The following is a 16,919-nucleotide window of genomic DNA, read 5'->3' on the forward strand; positions in this document are numbered from 1 at the left end:
TTTTGTAATTTCTTGTTCAACTTATGAATCATGGAAGATAAAGGTTAGTTTACAACATCTTCTGCAGGATATTAATGGTCCCTGACTCGCTCGATATTTCCAACCTTTCATATCGATAGCTGCGAAGGAATCGAATAAGCTGTACGGAGCGTAATTCAATCGGTCCGAGTCAAAGCTTAAAGATCGCGTTGCCAAAGTTATTTTACTGCTCGTGACGGATAACTCAAACATCGACGATGCTTAATCGTCACGTCCCGCATTGAACTACTTTGTTCCTTATCGGACAGCCAGCGACTCGTTGAAAATTTTTATTTTCCTGTGTAACAATTCTGTAACTTGTGTTTATTTCAAAAATAGTATCATCAAAAGAATAATTGACTACTAAAACTACTTTTGACAATAAATTATTATTGTATATAATATTATTGTAATTGAAATAATATAACAAAAGTTAGTAGATAGATACAATTACATCTTTATCCGAATGAAAGTCAACATCAATATTGCAAGAGTTTCTTCAGGTTCTTGATATTAGGTTGCTACAAAACATTAAAAATAATTCTGATTCACTAAATAATGCAAAAAAATCCAAAAATCTACTCTACTCCTACCAACCAAGAGAACCATCCATCCATCCCATCGTAACTACACTTGCAGATACTCGAGAAGTCCAATTTTGAAGCTAACACTCGCAAACTCCAGCTGAAACAATTATCCTAAAAGAACAATGCCTCTATACGCTATTTCCAATAACACACTAAATGTATTAAAAATAATTCTAATTCATCAAACAACGCGATCAAAACCTACTCTACTCTTGTTAACCAAGAAGACCATCCACCCCATCAATCTTCATCGCCAAAAGAAACACTAAGAACAATCAACCTTAAAAATATACTTTCAGATAACTCTAAAGTAACTTTTACAGTCCAGTTTGAAACTGTACCTCCCATTCGGAGCACAATCATTCTGAAAGAACCACAACGTCTTCATAATACAAGAAGTCAGAGTAAGCAAGGGGATGTCGCTTGCGGCACGGACACAGTGGGTTCTTTCTTTACTTGCGTCTCTTTCTCCGCGGAGAAAATTCATCCGGCCGAGTCGCACCGGAACGGTCGTAATTCACCGACGGTTTCGTCGTGTGCTGGGTCATATCGAATGCAGAAAGCGCGATATATGCTTCCGGTGCAAGAATGGGTGGAGTTGCCCCGTCGGCTATCCCTTTAGCCCCGGCTCCCTTCTACGATGCGTGCACACACGCGTTCGTTCATACGACCTCTCTTTACCTCTTACTCTGTCTCTCTTTCTCCTCGTTTTGTTGGTGGATCGGTGTGCGTGCCGTGATTCCAGCTAAGTATTGGTGGTGCGTCGCATTGTTTATAGCCACTTCTCCTCTTTCCCGACAACGCGGCCGCTGAATACAAATTGCTCGAACCGGAGAGCTTCTCTCCTGTTCTTGCCTCGTTGCCTGTCTCTCTATACAATCTTTACCTACTGGGAGGAGAGAGGCGATCGCCTCCGGGATACGTAGCTCGTTCGCGCGCGTACACGCACCCACCCTTCGGCCAGGACGCGGTGCATCCACGGTGGGACGTCCAAGAGACGCTTTTCTACGGAGTTTTCCCGCTCTTCTTATTTTTTGTTTGTTTGTTTGTTTGTTGGTTTGTTGAACCATTATATTATTTCGATAGTTTTGATAAACCAATACACATTTACAGAAAACCTTGTTCGATTCCAATTGACGTGTAGAGTTTCCTTGCTCTTTCTCTTTCCTTTTCTTGCTATTTTATGTATCAGTATATGTTTTACTGGTTTTACTAAACCAATACATTTTACCGAAGGTTTTATTCAATTTTGATTGATGGTTTGATACGTTCGAACCTGATGACGTCAAATTGCGTCTTCTAATAGCAGGCCACAGTTGACGTAAAAGTACGTGTTCTCGTAACAGACTACAATTGACGTAACATTACTTCTTTTTGTATGGTATTACTTATTGTAGCTAACGTAGAATTAAGATTGGCGTAAGTTGTAGTAGGTTACACCTGACGTAACATTACGCCGCTTCGTAAAACGTAGCGGGTTATCATTGACTTAATATTACGTTTCTTCGAAAGTTATAACTGATACACGTTAACGTAGAATTACATCCTTTCGCAAAATATAGTTAATTAACACCGATGTAAAATTACTTTGCACTATGAGGTACGAAGAATGAAAAGATTCAAAGTATGTAATACTAGTAACAAAAGTGTGTCCAGTTAGTAGTTTGTAGCGAAAGAAATTTAAACACAAATAGGTGTTAATGATTGATTTCTCTTGAAGTTTTATTTTTACTGGGTGATTGGCGATTTACTAATAAGAATTATTTCTGTGAATCGATAGATCGTATCAGCTTCCGGTGTCTGTGTCCCATACTGTATAGGAATTAAATTCCAGTGAAACTTAACAATGATCAGAACAACAATTCTAACAAATAGAATCTAAATTCCTTCCATTCCGTTTCTAATAACTACCACAGAGAAACATGTACTTAAGTTACTGAATGACTTCATCGGTGAATGGGTTAGATTATCAATCATAAATTTACTCTTCAGTATCCTTCTACTAAACGTCATCATCGTTTCTTTCACTTTACACTCCATCATCAATTACTCCATCATTCGACCTATCAAAAGATGTGTCAAACACAATCATTATCTTTTCCTCTATCAATCCAACCATAAATCCTCAATTTTAGTATCGAACTCTCTCAAAACTTCATCACGTATTTTTCTGTTCAACAATTCAATCGAAACATTCCACAGTCCATCCATCTATTCACTTAAACATATTTCAGCATAATCAACATTATTCCCTTATAAACTTTGAATCATAAGAACAGAACCACAGACGCTCGATTCTAGTATTCAATTTTTCCAACACCTCGCAACGTCCTTTTCTCTTCAACAAGCCCGTATAAATAAAAACGCTAACCCGTACACATAAAATGAAGATGAAAAGCGTACTAAAACCACCTCTAGGAACATGTTTCGCTAGATAGGTCAAGGGGAGCATCCGCGTCTTCTTTCGATGGAAGGAAACCGAGTAGAATCACGGCGGCATTAATGTCCATCGAAAGACCGTTCTTCTACGTGGAAGGTAATGGTAACGAAGGTCAGCCGGGGTCTTCCATAGATCTTGTTTGGAAGTCGTTAAAGTACCTCTTCCCGGAATTTCTCCGTATATCGGGGTAAAGATCGCATCGCGACCCTCTCTCTCTTGTTGTTTCTTTCTTTCTCCTTCTACCGCCTCATGCTCGCGGGATCCTGTCCGCTTTGCAATTCCGATCTTGCACCTCGATAGTTACCTACGCTGCCGAGTTGCCCCGTCCTCATTTTTGGTACCACGCTTCTTCCTTCTCCCTTCCTCTTTTGCTTGTTCCCCTCCGTCTCTTGCTTTAAGTTGGCGCTTCTTGTTGAATTTAAAAGATTTTGTCGTTTAATGTTGTCCTCGAAGGTTTGCGAAGGAAGACGCTTTTTGTAGTTCGTCTCGTATAAATGTTGGGTCGCAGGTAAATTATTATTCGCTGAAGCAAGAAATAAAGCATAGAAACGAGCCGCTTATTTGCCAAATCGATGAACTCAACAAAATAGAAGGTAGAGAAAATTGGTAAATTGATGTAAGATAAGAGTGCTTAGAATTTCAAAGATAGCAAAAAGCGGAGTTTATCACTTTGAGCTGTGAACAGTAATACGTAATTTAGCTCTAGAAAGATTGTCACTCGGGACGACACAATCGTCTCATATTTTCTCTCTCTAAACTCTGATTCTTATTATAATTTTCTCTCCATTCTTCAATGATTTGAATCAGAGATTTAGCAACGAATTAAAGATTTCACATGTGTGATACTAGTTCTTGCAATTTCCAAATGGTGTCTCAGTTTGTTTGTTATAAGTATTCTAGCATAAACATTAGTTTTCAGTTTTTTGATTAAATTCTTTAAGGTCTAATTGAACCTGTGTTTCACATGAATTCTTAGTCTCATGGTTTTGATGAAAAATTTATCGAGGGAAATAACGCAACGAGATTTGAGGCAGCTTGAAGAAGTTCTTAAGTGGGTCTTATAGTAGTCTTATGTGGGCCAATGACCCTCTGTAGAATTATAAGTGGCATGTGATAGATGAGGTGAATATTATGTGATTAGTATATGCTGTAAAATAAAATGATTTAACTGTTCCTGAACATATTCTGATCTGTTTTTAATTGCTCGTATTAATAATGAAGTATTAATAGCTCACGTGTAATCGTCTGAATTTGGAACTACATTTGATTCCTTTTGTACCAGTTACGTCGAATATCGTAGGATTCAACTATTACAATTTTTAATAAGAAAAGGACATTTCATTCGAGTGGACACACTTCGAAAAAGAACGCCCGATCTACACGTGGAGAAGTAGTGGCACGTATCCACGGACAAGCATTCGTTTCGCTTGAAAAATGTTCCTCGTTACACGTGCATTCGATGTCGAGCGACCAGGTAGATCCCTCGATCGATACGGACCATTTACATCAAGCGCGATATAAAAGTTCAGTCTTCATCAAAGAAAAAACATGTGCCTTAAAGGAACAACTAATTTTCTCTTTCGAAAGGCTAATTCTAAGGTTAAAGTTACACCAATCCTTCAATACCGAAAATCAATATCTTCATTAACTAAGAATAATTCCAAATCCAATATGTTTTGTTCCTTTAAACAAAACACTTCTATTAAGAAAATCTTAGTTATAGTAATAAATTAATTTCACGAATAAAATTGGAAATAAAATTAAGTAATTTTACAATAAATACACTACAATCTACAGTCACAAATGTGCTGCAAATATACCACTTCTATGTCAATACTAACCTGTTAAAGTAAATTTATACAAATCAAAAATATAAGTCACTTGGTCACATAATTATTAGGTTGTCCCAAAAGTTTCTTTCGTTTTATAAGGAAATAATAGATGCAGAATATTTTTTGTTTTATATTATTTCATTGAATTATGTATGATCCATTTTGTTCCAATAGAACAAAAAATGTTGCGCACCCATTATTTCCTTATGAAACGAAAGCAACTTTTGGGACAACCTAATACGATTAGTTAAAAGCCATAGAAAAGAAAGATACAAATTCTTTGGCAGGAACAGGAAACACCAGCTCAGATGGTGCGTACAAGCCTTCGTTTTTGACCGATCAAGAGCTGAAGCACCTGATTCTGGAGGCGGCGGATGGCTTCCTCTTCGTCGTGAACTGCACCAGCGGCATGATCATCTACGTATCCGATTCTGTGGCGCCTGTTTTGAATTACACTCAAAACGATTGGTACGGCACCAGCCTCTATTCACAGGTCCATCCGGACGATACAGAAAAAGTAAAGGAACAACTGAGCGGTGCCGAACCGGAAAACGGAGGCAGGGTACTTGACTTGAAAACAGGAACAGTGAAAAAAGAGGGACAATGTAAGTATGTCTTCTCTTGCTAACTACAACAAATTTCTCAAAAAAACCATAGTTAATATCTACAACCTCATTTAAATTGCTACATTAAAAACCTGAAAAACAATTCATATAATAACAGTTCAGACAAGTGAATTCAATTAATCGACAGTAATTCATTTAATCAAACAATAGGTAAAATCTCATTGAAACAAACGGAGTTCTATTGTATGTTCTAAAACAAAACCATCCATAAATACACTAAAATCCTCCAGATCCCATAATCGGTACAAACAATATATTAATTAATAATAAAATACAATGAAATATAATATCAATATTATAATAATAAACTCTTAATTAATATCCGTAGCATCGATGAGACTGTGCATGGGCTCGAGGAGAGGGTTTATCTGTCGCATGAAAGTTGGGAACATGCAGACGACTGGCGACATGGCTGCCGCCCATGGTCTCCACCACGTGAAGCAGAGGAACTCTCTCGGTCCTCCAGCTCGCGATGGTCAAAATTACGCCGTAGTTCATTGTACAGGGTACATCAAAAGCTGGCCCCCAAACGGTGAGTGTTCAACATAGGTTCCAACTTGTCGATGTTGTTTCGCCAATTGATTGTCATGATGATGGTGATGATGTACATCGTTGTCGACGTATAACGGGGCCGCTCTGTTGATGGCCGCGCGCGAGACGTAGCGCCAACTTTCTATTTTAAAGCGAGGGAGACGTCGGCGTGCAGCAAGAATATGAACGAACCCGACGGCTTCGTAGAATACACGAGGATAGCGACGTTTGTACTATAAATTAAGGGGGCCGGCACTCGGTGGCGGTCACGGATAGTATGATCGGTTTATAAAGAATGAATGGAATCGTCTTGACCTAACAGCCGACAGAACGGCTGGAATACCGATAAACTATGTCGAGACGGGGTCCGATACGGAATTCGTATGCTTTATCAAGAACCTCAATGCATAATAACGGACTCCTCTGCGAGCCATTTTTCACGCGTTTCCGCCTTTTATATCGCTCCATTTTCAATCATTTTATTAGGTCGTTCCATGAGTAATTTCATCTCTTATTTTGTGTTTTAAGTTTCCAAAGTGAATTCAAATAGCAACTGGTAAAACTTACGATTGAAGAAATTTCTGAAGAAAAAGTTTTAAGTGAATATGTACGTAGGTATGGGCTGTATTTTCTAGTTGGATGGATTTCTATGAAACTTTGATTTATTGTGTAGATGTAAAAAGGACAAAGTCTTTTTGAGAGATGGTTTTCAGGAATTAACTAATTCCAATTATTTTATGTTATGAAATTGTTCTCCAGAAATGTAATTCAGTCAGCAATTAGAAAAATTAGAAAAAGTATTATCATTTAATCAAATTTTTATTTTAAAATTATATACATGAAAACGACATTACCCATGGAGTGATCTAATATGTAGAGTTCAAAGTGTCTTCCCATTTAGATTTCTTACATAGAGATTCGTTGGGAATTTATTTGTTACATTTAATTTATTTGTTGATATTTTTGGAACTCTGTAATTAACACGTTCTTTACCGCATTACTCATATGTGAGTTATGATGTTATCTTGTGATATACATACGTACATATACATATGATCTTTTCTAGAACCGCGTCATGCATGTGTGATTCATAGAATCTACTGTTACTTATTTTAAATGAGCTGATAAAAAACAAAGAAATAATTCCAATGAAGAAAAGAATGAAAGTAACACAAGTTGGATAGAAGTTGAAAAAAATTCTAAACATGCATGTGTATATTGAAGTATAATTAAATAATATTCTAAATTCTATCCATCTTAAAAGTACTTAGCATTGTTGTATCTAGCAGCATGTAAATCATAATCAGTTGTCGGTTATGAGGAACCATGGACTGACTCAACGTTTTACGCTGTAGGTGATTTTGTTCCCCCATGTGTACCAGGTATGGGACTAGCTGACAGAGAGGCTGTTCAAGTCGGACATGATGGGGTGGTCGCAGATGAGAACGTCAGCACTCACTGCTGCCTGGTTGCCATTGGGCGATTACAGGTCACCAGCACACCGAATAGTAGCGATTTAGCGGGTTCGAACAGCAATAACGGTAAGCATCAAGCATCTTCATTCAAGTAATTTTGGTTTAGGAGTGACTGACTTGGACTCGTTTTGCAGTCTAAATTTTTCACTTTGTATTTCACAATATCCACTTTGTAAAATATGAATTAGACGATTAATTTTTTTTTTCTTTTTTATTTCAGAATTTATTTCACGCCATTCAGCAGAAGGTAAATTTACCTTCGTGGACCAAAGAGTCGGTGGAATTCTAGGGTATACGCCGTCCGAGCTCTTAGGTCATCCGTGCTACGAATTCTTTCATCCAGAAGATTTGACGCATATGCGAGAAAGTTTTGAGCAAGGTATGACTTCTTAAGACTGAGAAATATCGATTGTACTCGTGTTCCTTATTGTTAATGAGCATCTGTTGTTGCAGTATTGAAGCTGAAAGGACAAGTGGTGTCTGTAATGTACAGATTTCGAGCCAAAAATCGTGACTGGGTGTGGTTAAGGACGTCTGCATTTGCATTTTTAAACCCGTACAATGACGACGTTGAATACATTGTCTGCACGAATACACATGCCAAGTACGAGACGTCATGCTAGACACTGAACTGTTTATTTCACTTATTTCGTATTGTGCAATTGTTTTTTTTTTTTAACAACACGTTCACAACATCCCAATTTTTTTTATACATATGACATAAAAAATTGTGAATGTGTTGATGCAAGAGCAAACATAGTCAATTAAAACATCTGTGTTCTAATGTTCAAGGTCGTTCCATCCTGGTAGTGATGGTCAGACAGAAAATGAAGCTGTACCTGCTTATGGACAACCTGGCCTAGATTATTCCCTGCAGAGACATCCTACAAGGGATCCCCTCTATTCTGGGCATCATATGATGCAGCATCCAGCAGCTGTTGCTACAGCTGGTAAACTATTTTAGCTCTCTTAAATCATGATAAAAAAGATCATGATATTAATATATTCAGTATACTAAATTCTAGTTTGAATTACATTTCTTACTAGATTCTTTATATTTAAAGTTGAAAAGTATATTCTATCAATATAATCATAAATTCATCAGGTCCTCAACAACCTAGGCCGTCCAGTACACAAAATGTTTATCAGGGATATGAAACGACACAGTCGCCCATAGCTTATGGTTCACCTGGTCAACAAAGCGCATCTTCTTCTGTTTTAAGTAGAATTCAGAAACCAGCTAACACATCACCAACCCCTGTGCAACAAGCTTGGGCTATTGGAAGACAGGTAAATATATAACAATGAATTTGTACTTAACCGTAATTTAAAGAATATTTTACAAAAGTTAGGTTATAATACTACTCATTGTTTTAGCAACCTGTAACAGAAGGATACCAATACAATCAGTTAAGCCCTTCGAGGTCACCAAATGGACCAACATATACTCAGTTAAGTAGCGGTGCTAGGACACCAGCTACACAATACCATGCAGTCACAACTGTACCTAACAACCCTGGTAAGCCTAATCTTTAATGTAATATAAGTAGTCTGCAGATGTTCATGCATTTATGGAAATTTTAAAAAGTAGAAATACACAGGATAAATATAATATGCAAAAATATACAAAATATCCTACATACAGCTTTCATATAACATTAAATAAATGGAACAAATCCCTATTAGATTCTATTCATAAAAATATATGTTGAATGTTATGATGATAATTTTATTTAATCGTAGATGAAACAACGCTAAAATGGATTAAAAGGATAAATAATTTAATTTTTGTAGGTATGTGGGGATGGCAGAGTCAGCAACATCAAGCACCTCAACAAGATGGCGGACAATCAAATCCTCAGGTGACCGGACAAGCACAACAGCCTCATCCTTCTCAAGGTGGACCTGGCACACAACCCCAGGAACTGTCAGACATGTTACAAATGCTCCAAGACCAGGGTGGGGCATCCGGTTTCGAGGAGTTAAATATGTTCAATACTAATTTCGAGTAGCGACAAGAAAACAATATGGCCGATAAACATCTACCTTAAGGAAGCTTTAAGATTCGAATTTCATTGGTAGAGTCCCGGGATCGCTCGAAGTATCGTAAATCACACTTTTACTCGAGCAATTAATTACGATATGAGAATTCGCCAGTCAGCACCTCACGCGCAAAACTTCAAATGAATTAACTAACTTCACAATACGTTTATCTGAATTTTAGGAATTGATTTGTTAACGCATCTGTTTTGCGAGAAGTTTTTATTTTATTGATTAACAGTACAGTTTTAACGATCGTACGACAGCGCAATAAATTATTCGAAATTCGTGAATATCGTTTTGCAAAAGTGCCATGAAATGTCATATTGGGAAAATATAATATGGAAAGTGGGGACTTATAATATGCACAGATGGATCAGGTGATGAGGTACAGGTTTTAGTGTTTGATATGACAAGTAACACAGGGGGATTTTCCGAGAGGAAATTACAATTTATATTTTTAAGTCTTCTTTTTTCGTTTGCTTGTTGCAACTGAAATGTAGGTTAGGTTGTATTTAATGAATTATAGTAAGATAATTTTCTTGCTATTTCTTTCTATAAATCTGATTTTGCGATACTAGAGGAAGTAAGTTTAACGAAAGCAGCGTAAATTTAAGACAGAATTACTGATTCTCCTTCCTGTTAAAAAAAACCACAATTATAGTAAGGTAAACTATATTTAAATTGTACATGAAGTTTCATGAACGATAAAGTAATAGGGTGGCCTAGAGTTTCATCGAGCTATTATTAGATGGATGTATCTGTATAAAATTTTGGATTAGAAGAAAACAAAAATGCGTGCAAGATTTGTAATTGTTCGAGAAAAAGTAATGTTTCATTAAGATTCCAAACGAACACGTTCGTTGTATATCGGACTGCATGTATTTTGTACGATTATTATCACTTTACATTTTTATAGGATTTTAACGCCTCATCTGTGCTTATTAATAAGTAGTAGAAAGTAATTTCTCTCCTTTTTTACGTGATAGCGATTTTATTTCGAATAAGAAGCTGGCGCACTTCAATAAACGTTCAGAGGGGTGCATTCTAAACGATAAGAGAAAAAACAAAAAATAAAACAAAGTATTTTTAAAAACCTTCTCAATCAAACTTACACAAATCACGGTAATTTTAATACCAGCTTATCGTTAGATTTCTAAGATTAGCTTAATTATTTTAATTTAGACCTTTGTAATTATAAATAGTGCAATCGTCAAAATCGACGCGGAATGGAAAGGAAAGCATCGTTTGAACTGGACAACAACAATGATGTACAAAAAAAAATTATATGTAATCCACTTTGCTTCTCTGTGCAAAACAAGAAAAAAGCAAAAACACCATTTTTAGATATTTCTAAAGAAAAATATAGATAATGTTACGCATACGAAAACATAATTGCATTTATAAGTAACCATGTGTGATTTAGTGCATTGTAGGTGTACATGTCTAGCAAATTCTTAAGTAGATGGAAGGAACAGTTGCAGCATATCATGATGAATTGGGAACATTTGTCACTAATATATATAAAAATTTACATTACACGTATAATTCTTTTTAATCATCCTTTGTCGAAAGTAGCTACGATTACTGACAATAATTAACATATTGAAGTCGACGAAGGCATCAATATGTATAACGCAAATAATTGATTAAAGTCCGAAACATATTTTTGAAGCATTCTATGATCCTTTCTCCTCTATTATTTGAAATTATCTTTCCTTCTTTTTATATTATTAAAAAAGATAATAAAATTGAACGTACCGACAACATAAGAGGTAGAGAAACCGATATTGCATATAAAAATTAATTTAATTTATTAACTTAGGATCGACTTAGGGACAGATTAGAAATCAAATGCTAATTATATAACATTTCCAATTTATATTTACATAACTTGGTACAAAAATTATAACTTTAACTTCATCGCAGATAGAACATTTTTTTGTGTCTTCCTACTATTTGTGTCAGTCTTCGCTTTAATATGGCTCTTTACTTCGTCTTGCAGTTGATTAAAGAAAGCTGTAGAGGACTTAGGAGCTTTAAAACTGGACTCGTCCATTTTTATAATATTCCGATTCTTGCTCAATTTCTTCACCAACTCTGTTTCCTTTTCTTTCTTGTATTTCTTAGCAACGCCTGGTTTGAGTGCATTTAATTTCTCTTTTTGCTCCATAGCCTGTTGTCGTGCACGTTGTCTCATCTTCTTGCGTCTTCGGTCTCGTTTCATATCCGTTTTGGTTCTTTCTGATTTACCAATCACATCACCTCGTGGTTTGGCTTAAAGAAAAGGAAATGAAAAGCATAATTGAATATAATAAATATGAAAAATTTAAACAGTGTACAAAATTTCTTCTACTCGATATACCTTTAATTTCCTCTGGAGCTAATAAAGCGGCATCACTAATTCCAACTGGTGCCACTTCCTCCATAGCGATTGCAGGCATGTTATTAATGATCCTTATTTCGGGTTTAGCCTAAAAAATATGTGCAATTATTGATAAGCTGTAGAGAATTACAACATAAACAAGTTTTTTTTTAATAATCTTCTTACCTTTGCTGGAGTGTAATGGAAGTTAGACAAAGCATTCAACTTGGAGAACACAGAATCCATCATTTTACGAATTTCCGTATGCAATTGTGGTTCCTCTTCTTCTTTCTCATTGTTATCTGGATTTAATGCTTCCCTCTGTCTAATGTACTCATTTTCGTAAATTTGAGATAAACTTTCTTTACTTTTTTCTTGATTTAAGATCAACTTCTTTTTGTACTCTAATGGTGTCTCAACTGGTTTAAATTTCTTCTCAACATCGTCCCAAGCTTTGTCTTTTATCCTTTGTTTAATTATATCTTCTAGTTTTAATGTTGTTTGCTCAGTAATTACAGGTGCGGGTCGAGTTGTAATGTCAAATTCAACAAATTCCTCTAACAATGAATTCTGTGGCCTATTTGATGCATTGACTTCACCCTTTAATTGCCAAGGTTTGTCTCCTATAGCTTCCTCTTCTAGCTTTTCAATCCTCTTCTTTAACCTCTCTTGTCGCGTTTCCAGAGAAGACTTAATTTCTACATCTTCTTTCAGATCGATATTTTTATTTTCTATGCTATCTGTTTCATCAGAATCATTTGTGAGATTAAATGTGACCTTCTTCTTGGAAGACTTTGGATCTTCCATTTCACTATCTATATCCATTTCACTATTTATACCCATTTCATTATCTGAATCACTACCATCATTTAGCGATTCATTACCATCAGACTCTTTGTCATTCGTACTTTTGCGTCGTTTGGAATAATGAAGACTTTCATCTTCACTTTCTGGACTATCAAAAAAGTCTGCATACTTTAATAGTTCTGCTTTTCCAGTTTGGTTGTCATCATCAGAAAAATAATTGAATAAATCTAAAGATTCATCATTAGATTCTTCTTCACTCCTTTCATCCTCTTTCTCTTTTTTTTCTTCTTTCGTTAAGTACTCATCCAGCTCTTCTAATTTAAAGAATTTGTCATCTACTATTGATGATTTCTTCTTTCTTTTCTTTACATTCGTTTGCTGTTTTAAAATACTTTGTGGCTTTTCCTCATCCTCTGAGGTTTCATCCTCTATCATCTTTTCTTCATTATCTGATAAATCTTCTTCATTACTTTGTTCAGGTTCCGATATAGGATTAGTTGCACTGATTGGTATTTTGAATACTTTAGTTTTGGCTAAAAGTTTAGAAATATCACCAATCAGGTGATCAAGTTCACCCTCATTTTGCAATTCAAGCTGCTGCCAGATCTGTTCTTCATCAAAGCCTTCTGTAACAAGCTCTGGCAAGGCATTCGTATTTGTTTGTGACTGCTGTTTTGTAAAATCATATAAACGCTTTGTGGAATTTTTAAAATCTATAGCAATGTCGTGTTGTACACTATAAACAAATGATTGTTATTATACAATGATGTAGGTTAGGAAAAGAGAATATCGAAAGCATATTTACCTTAAAAATTGCTCCGGCTTCTTAGTATTATTATTGACCGTATTTAAAATACTATTAAATATTTCTATATCAGCCATTATATAAATTTATATTTAACTTACTATCAACAAAAAAATATTTAATTGATAGGTTATACTTTTGTTACAAGTAACCACCATTAGTATAAGTTATGTACTAGTGGTTAGGTACTAGAAATAGGTTATGACATATATCGATAATTATTAACACATGCAATACCATTGATCGGTATTTGTTTTCATCACTTTCTATGTTATCAATAGTTATATTTCTCATGCGACATTATCGATTAAGTATAGCAGTGGTTTAAATTAAAATTAAATTTTGGATTAATATAATTAATTCTTAGATTAATATTTTCGGCATAAGAATGATGAAAATAACAAACATTAAAAACTCTTTTTAATTATCTGCTCTGAAACTGTTGTAGTTCATTGACTGAATCACCAATCATACAACATTTCAATTTTGCGCACGACTTTACACGAATAAGAAGCCGTACCACATCAGCCAATCAGGAGTCAGCTGGACGAAGTTTTGGCGCGGTTCGTCATTGTACTGTTGAAAAGCATCGTATCGAGAGGTATTGTCGTTTGAAACGCGTGATTTCAACTAGGTAGTATTTTTGTTACTATTCTATTATTTTCTACCGATTATTATCAGGTACGTTTAACTAATACATATCTTAGTTAGTTTATTATGTGTTGTTATGACGAAATTCTATAGCTTTCCGAACTTTTTCTGTTTGTTTATCATCGATCGCTTATTTAAGCGTTAGCGTTACCAATAGCTCATATTATAAACTTTTTTTGAGATAGGATTTGAGTTGGATTATTTCTTTATTTTAACACAACTACTTGAATTTTTTACATTAATTCTAAATCTTTAGTTATGTTTTGCGTAGATCACTGATAATGTTTAATTTATTTTAAGAAAGATGGAAAAATTGGCGTCTTCAAAAGTAAATTATAATATCCCATGCTTTGTTACAGATTTCTCACAGCTTCCAATTCCTCTATAGTGTTCTGTGGTTTCTTTTTGATGATTGCTGTAGTGATGACTTCCTTTAAGCTACTGCAGCATCGGTAACAATGTTTTCGCATGTAATGGTGAGTCGCATGTCTTTATGTTTCTCTGGCCATCCAATCATGTTGTAGCATGAAAGCTCCGAACCGAAACAAATGACTCGTATTACGTAGAACTTTTGATGGGCATATTAACCACGGACATTTATTATTAATATAATGTTGATTATTGGAATAAAAGGTATACTACTAACAATCGTTTGAGTAATTATGGTTAATAATACGTTCGACATACTTATCTTTAAAATCGGGATATGTATATTTAATATGGGCCCACAGTCCATACAAATATTGCAATAATAAATATTGAAATAATTTTAATTGAACATTTTGTCGAAGGATATCCGATAACCAGTACATTTATAATAAATAATCTTTAATTTCATTCCTTTTATGATATATGTATTGAAAGATTTATTACACAACAATTTATCAATTTTTAAAACTAAAATATACCATTATTGAACAATTAATTATTAAATATATAAACTTAATACGTTCTTACAGATACAAGTTTGTTATAGCAGCTTAATTAATTAACTAATTAATAAGCAAAGTAAACAATGATAATAAAATATTTTCAATTAAAGAAATTTCTTCTTTTATGATAGTTTCTCTATCAATTCTCAAACACTAATCCAAATTGCTAATTATTAATAGTTTTTACGAATGACATTTGGATCTAGATCAACTTCCGCGATTTATATTTTTCCTTTGTAAGTTATTTTTTGTTATGGTATTTTGTTGGCCCTTCTGGCTAGAGATTTGTTCTCTTTTTCAGCAGCCGGTAAATTATAAGGACTATTATTATTTAAAATATGCATTGTTAAAGTATATTTGTTTGTTAATATTCGCCGTAGTAAATCACAGAGGGCGTAAGAAATACTCTGACTTTTTCAAAGTCGGTATTTCAGAACGTGAGACAGTGAGACACAAGCATTGACCATCGGTGCTATAGAATCTGGTCTGTGATTTTACCAATGATTTATTAGAACTGAATACAAATTGTCTCTGATATCAAAGAGACAAATTGTAACTACAAATAGAGATAAGATAAGTAAAAAATTGTTTAGAAATAATCAAAAATAAGCATTTGGTAACTTTTTTCACATCTGCAATTATTTCGTATAATCTTCCACGAAACTTTGTAAAATTCTAATCCAAATCTTCAAATTTAAATTCGGAATTATGTACATACATACGTACATCGTCAGTGCACATATATAGATATTTGTTTCATCAATAAATATAGTTACCGATTGATGGTCCTTCGCCATTAGTCACCAGTTATAGCGTTCATGGTAAGAAAGTTCAAATCTTTCAAGAACTCTGCATGATGTCGAAATGGAATTAGTTGTATATTTCAATTAAATTAATTATAAATAAAGTAACGAGTTATTTTAATCTTGTTTGATTTTAGAATCATACGTAAGAAGAAGTTTTAAATAATTACCGGACATTTTATATTATATAGAAAATACTATAAATACCAGAATATTGATATACACAATATCCTCATCTTTTTTACTTACTTCCTCAAACCAATAGGAGTCTCGTGAGGCGTTAATGGTGTACGTTTTAACGTTACATCACATCGCGACTTTCTACATCCTCTTCGCGATACTGTTATAAAAATTCCCTCGACATTTAATCACGTGAAAGGAATCCTACAACTCTCGGACCCCGAGTTAATGTTTGTATCGACATAGATTATGCTCTTTCAGAGCCGATACAGAAGAAAGAGGAAAGAAAAGGTAAAGGTAGGATTCTAATTCTCGTATTAGTCGCTATAAAATATTACCACATCTCGGTGGTCCATAGATGTTTAGTATAATGCCCTTAAGAATCAAATTTATTTTCCTGGTAAATGGTCTTGGTTTCGAGATATTAGAATCTGAAACTTGTAAATTGATACCTTTAATTTTTACTTTCCACCGTCGTTATCAACATTTTTGTATATTTACGATTCACATATATTGGAATTCAGATATTTGGGGATTAATTATTTGAACTGACAACCTTTCCATGTTCGACCTTTAACTTTCACTTGGATCCGGAATTTAGTCGTTTATTTGTGATACCATATATTTAAATATTAGAACTGGAAAGCCAGAAATTCCTTAGAATTTCTACTTCTTCGTGCATTCGCAAATATTATTCTTCAAATATTAGAACTTGAAACTTGCAAATTAACTGGTTTCTAAATATTGAAATTAAAAATCTGCGGATTAGTTGCTTGAATTTCCAGTTTTTACCCTCCTTACCACCACTCTTCGTATTTTCACGGTCT

General features: G+C 34.6%; 3 protein-coding genes across 9 annotated transcripts in view; 2 read left to right on the top strand and 1 right to left on the bottom strand.

Annotated features, from left to right (window-relative positions):
• tgo (Aryl hydrocarbon receptor nuclear translocator homolog tgo) overlaps positions 1-11,090 on the top strand; it is a 47,364-nt gene extending 36,274 nt beyond the window's left edge. For 6 of the 7 annotated variants that reach the window (XM_069128607.1, XM_069128606.1, XM_069128608.1 and 3 more), the window contains 9 exons: positions 5,165-5,482; positions 5,832-6,035; positions 7,390-7,575; positions 7,730-7,888; positions 7,963-8,113; positions 8,302-8,459; positions 8,615-8,799; positions 8,887-9,028; positions 9,304-11,090. In XM_069128607.1, coding sequence (XP_068984708.1) covers positions 5,165-5,482; positions 5,832-6,035; positions 7,390-7,575; positions 7,730-7,888; positions 7,963-8,113; positions 8,302-8,459; positions 8,615-8,799; positions 8,887-9,028; positions 9,304-9,521 — 1,721 coding nt within the window. In that variant the 3' untranslated portion in view covers positions 9,522-11,090. The remainder of the gene's footprint in view (positions 1-5,164; positions 5,483-5,831; positions 6,036-7,389; positions 7,576-7,729; positions 7,889-7,962; positions 8,114-8,301; positions 8,460-8,614; positions 8,800-8,886; positions 9,029-9,303) is intronic. The other variant, XM_069128605.1, reaches the window with a different exon arrangement.
• A 331-nt stretch (positions 11,091-11,421) lies between these two features.
• LOC138187635 (U3 small nucleolar ribonucleoprotein protein MPP10) lies at positions 11,422-13,713 on the bottom strand. The gene is made up of 4 exons (XM_069128610.1): positions 13,527-13,713; positions 12,101-13,457; positions 11,915-12,023; positions 11,422-11,826 (listed from the first exon to the last, which is right to left on the bottom strand). The coding sequence occupies exons 1-4, from the start codon at positions 13,601-13,603 to the stop codon at positions 11,456-11,458; spliced, it is 1,914 nt and encodes a 637-aa protein (XP_068984711.1). The 5' UTR covers positions 13,604-13,713; the 3' UTR covers positions 11,422-11,455.
• A 315-nt stretch (positions 13,714-14,028) lies between these two features.
• Positions 14,029-16,919, top strand: part of LOC138187625 (translation initiation factor IF-2) — a 39,727-nt gene continuing 36,836 nt past the window's right edge. Inside the window, exons 1-2 of the mRNA XM_069128585.1 lie at positions 14,029-14,160; positions 14,537-14,653. The gene's annotated coding sequence lies outside the window, so the exon portion shown is untranslated. The remainder of the gene's footprint in view (positions 14,161-14,536; positions 14,654-16,919) is intronic.

The sequence above is a fragment of the Bombus flavifrons genome, chromosome 15 (genome assembly GCF_040668555.2).
Source record: "Bombus flavifrons isolate JBK064 chromosome 15, iyBomFlav1_principal, whole genome shotgun sequence".
Classification (NCBI taxonomy): Eukaryota; Metazoa; Arthropoda; class Insecta; order Hymenoptera; family Apidae; genus Bombus; species Bombus flavifrons.